The 3506-nt window shown below is 66.1% G+C and overlaps 1 protein-coding gene across 1 annotated transcript; it reads left to right on the forward strand.

Moving 5' to 3' along the window:
• The first annotated feature begins 969 nt into the window (after nucleotides 1-969).
• LOC117650432 (kynurenine formamidase-like) lies at nucleotides 970-3190 on the forward strand. The gene is made up of 4 exons (XM_034393859.1): nucleotides 970-1145; nucleotides 1229-1458; nucleotides 1541-1840; nucleotides 1920-3190. The coding sequence occupies exons 1-4, from the start codon at nucleotides 1070-1072 to the stop codon at nucleotides 2160-2162; spliced, it is 849 nt and encodes a 282-aa protein (XP_034249750.1). The 5' UTR covers nucleotides 970-1069; the 3' UTR covers nucleotides 2163-3190.
• The last annotated feature ends 316 nt before the right edge of the window (nucleotides 3191-3506 follow it).

A 3506-nucleotide genomic window follows, 5' to 3' on the forward strand; every position in this document is an offset into this window, starting at 1 on the left:
GAGGCTGAGTCTCCCTTCCCCGCGGCTACTCGCTCATTCCCTCATTCCGCATCTGCATAATGGCACCGAAATTGCCTGGCCATCTCGCCATCTCGCCGGCTTCACGCCCCAATTTGCAGCCCCGCACGCGCGCTGCCGCCGGCCTGGCCCGGCCGCTCCCAGACGCCCTCTGCGCCGCCCGCCCTGCCCGCCCTGCCTCCCCGCCGCGTGTCACGTACGGGCGCCAGCACCGCCAGCACTTTGCTTCTCATCGACTCCTCGACGCCGCGGGCTGGCGGGGCTGGCTGCCGGGCTGGCCGGCTGGCCGGCGAGGCGCGGCGACGCGTGCACCCGGCAGACGAATGGCCACGGCGGCGTCGCGACTTCGTCGTTTCGCGGGGCGGAGTCGAGCCAAATCGCCGTGTTTTCTGAGCGTAATTGGTCGTTTAGGCCCCATTTCTCTTCACGCTGCTCCGCGGAGCTTCGCTCGGTGGGTGTGGGGTGCGGGCGCGTGGGGTCCAAGGGAAGGCCCCCCGCACATCGCGGAGGAGATGCACCACGACGAAGGCGTTTGGCGACGTGCGGCCGACCGCGGGGGCCATCGCTCACGGCGTCATTGGGTGCGTGCCCTGGGGGGCTGGGACGCCGGCAGGGCCCTCTGGCCGCACTGTCCTGGTCAAGGCGAGCGCCGCCTCCAGTCTCCCGTCGTCGTGGCTGGCGGTGAATATTGACCGCGTTATGCAACGAGCAACGCGTTCGGCCGTGACTCGCACGCCGCACTCGCCGCACTGGCAGCACCGCGACCTTCTCACGCCCCTTTTCCATACATCACGGCGATAAGCCGCGCGCCCCTCCCCGCCGAGGTACAGTGTTGTGCGCCTCGCTGGGGGCCTTGGCCAGCCTTGGCGTTGGCGGGCCTGGCGGGCCTAGGCGGGCCTCGCTGGGCCTCGCCTGCCATGGGAGATAGAGAAGGCAGTGGCTGCTGGAAGGGGTTGACGCTTTGTTCGGCGGTCGGCCACTTCCAAGATTCGCCGGCTGCCGCCTAGTTGCTGAGCAGCACTCGCTCCGCGCACCGCTCCAGAGCTCCAGGATGGCGTCGTTCCTCGTCCAGGCGGTGCTGTGCCTCTGCGCGGCCAGCCACGCCGCAGCCGCCCCCGCGGACCAAGGTAAGCTGGGTCAGGTTGAAGGCCGTCCGATGAATCCAGCTCGCCCCGCCAGTCGACACACTGCCTCCACTTTTCCATCGCAGCATCCCCACTCCCCGCGGCCGCGGCATTCGACGGCCCTCTCGACCTGACGCACCCCCTCAGCAAGGCGGCGCAGAACTGGCCGGGCGCCCGGGGCTTCAACTTCACCCTCCAGGTCGCGCAAGAGTTCCCCGAGTTCGGCGGCTTCGTCGCCTTCAACGAGTTCTGCATGGCGGAGCACCTCGGCACGCACCTCGACGCGCCCTATCACTTCAACCAGGCCGGCTGGAAGGTGAGTCGGGGCCTGCTGCAATGCTGCCATGCCGCAACCTGCCATCCGCTACTCCCCAACCTCTGCGACGCCCCACCCGCAGGTGCACGAGATCCCCGTGAGCCGCCTCGTAGCGCCCGGCGTGCTGCTCGACGCGTCCGCGGAGGCCGCCGCCAACCGCGACCTGTTCCTGGGCGTGGAAGCGCTGGAGGCGTGGGAGGCGAGGCACGGCCGCGTCGCTGAGGGCAGCGTGGTCCTCGTGAGGTTCGGCTGGGCCAACAAGTACGCCGACCGCAAGGACTACTTCGGCGTGGCGACGGACGACCGCACCTCCAACGACACCGAGCACCTCAGCTTCCCGTCGCTGTCCGCGGAGCTGGCGCGGACCCTCGCGGCGCGCAAGGTGGGTAGTACAGGTGCCCTCGCACTGAAAAACAACCGGTGAGTCCTATTCGAACCCGGGTCCGTCTGTCGTTGCGCAGGTGGCGGGCGTCGGCGTGGACACTCCGTCCGTGGATCCGGGCAAGGCGGGCGACCACGCGCCCCTCGCGCACCGCGCGCTGGCCGCCGCCAACGCCTTCAACCTGGAGAACGTGAACCTGGCCACGACGCTGCTGCCACCAACCGGCTTCACGCTGCTCGTCATGCCCACCCTTATCGTGGGCGGCACGGGGGCGCCCGTGCGGATCGTGGCGCTCCCCGGGAAGGGCGCGCTGGCCGCGTAGCGCCGCGCAGCGTCCAGCGATGGAGCCATGGAGCCCCGACTTCGAGAGGTGTGATTGGCCAGCGAGGAGCTGCCTAATCGCACCGTGGGAACAGAGGGAGGGGGAGAGGGGGAGAGAGGGGTCCCAGGTGTTTTCGTTGTCGTTTTTGTCCCCGCCGCCGCGGCCTCGCATCACCCCTCGCCGTCGTTCTCGTCCTCGGCGTGGATGTCGACACACGGCATCTCGCTGCCCCGGGAGAGCGGGAAGGGACGCGCCGCGGCCTTGGCCGGACCGAACCAACTGCAGTACGGTACTCTGCAAGTGCGAAAACGGTTTCCAAAATGGCCCCGGAAGGAAGCACCCTTCGGGCGGAGCGGGACGGGGCGCTTCCTCCCGATGAGAAGGGGAAAGGGGGCGAGGCAAAGACCTTCAAGCGCACCGAGCCGAGTCCTCGCCGGGGTCCCGGGGTCGCGGCACGGCAGGCATGGCGCGTCCAGCGCATGCACGAAGTGCACGAAGGTGTGACGACATTGCGGCGCAGTTGAATGAGACGACGAGCAGCCTGAGCAGCCCGCGCGGCCCGGCAGGCACCTGCCGGCGTGCATCCCAGAGTGCTTCCGCTTCCAGGCTGGCCAACTGCCCCGCCATGCCCCACGCTCCGCATTCAGCGCGCCCTTTCTGCACCCGCTGTCGACACTTGAGCATTTAGCGGCGTTTTGGTGCAACCGCTCGCGGCTATGGCCTGGCCGGCCACGTGGTCGGGCCACTCTAGAATGTCGCGGCGGGCGGGTGGCGCAACCCGCGGCCAACCTCCAACCGAAGCGACCTTTCACAATCTCCGGGGAAGTGTCCCTTCCCTCCCTTCTATCTCATTGTAATGGGAAGCAGATAACCTCCTCCACGCAGTGCCACCGCTCAGCCCCCCCCTCTTTTCCTCTCGTTTCCTCAATGGCTCGAAGTAATATTTATCAATGGGCTCCGGGGGACTTGTCAGAAATCTATGGAGTGTGGAAATGTATTTTGTAAAAATAAAGACACTTAGAAATTCACTCAAGACTCACACGTGCATTTTCAGGAAAACCTGGAGCAACAATATTTTTCATACGAACAGAGTGGCGGTTTGGTTCCGGCGTTGCGCCACAGTCAGGATTCGCACTGAAGGGGTGCAAAGTGGGGAAGGTGGGGGAAGGGTTCGGGCAGGGGAAGGCGAGGCTCTCATTGTGGAAGGTAAGAAACCCTCCCGTCTGGTAGCCGTTGGGAAGTTTTGGCGGGAGATGCCGCGAGAAAGAAGTTCAAATTGCTTGTTGCCTTTTCAGAATTCAACGTTCTTTTTCCACTGCATTGCTGCATGTTTTATGTAGACGG

This window comes from Thrips palmi, unplaced genomic scaffold (assembly GCF_012932325.1).
Source record: "Thrips palmi isolate BJ-2018 unplaced genomic scaffold, TpBJ-2018v1 HiC_scaffold_5, whole genome shotgun sequence".
Taxonomy (NCBI): domain Eukaryota; kingdom Metazoa; phylum Arthropoda; class Insecta; order Thysanoptera; family Thripidae; genus Thrips; species Thrips palmi.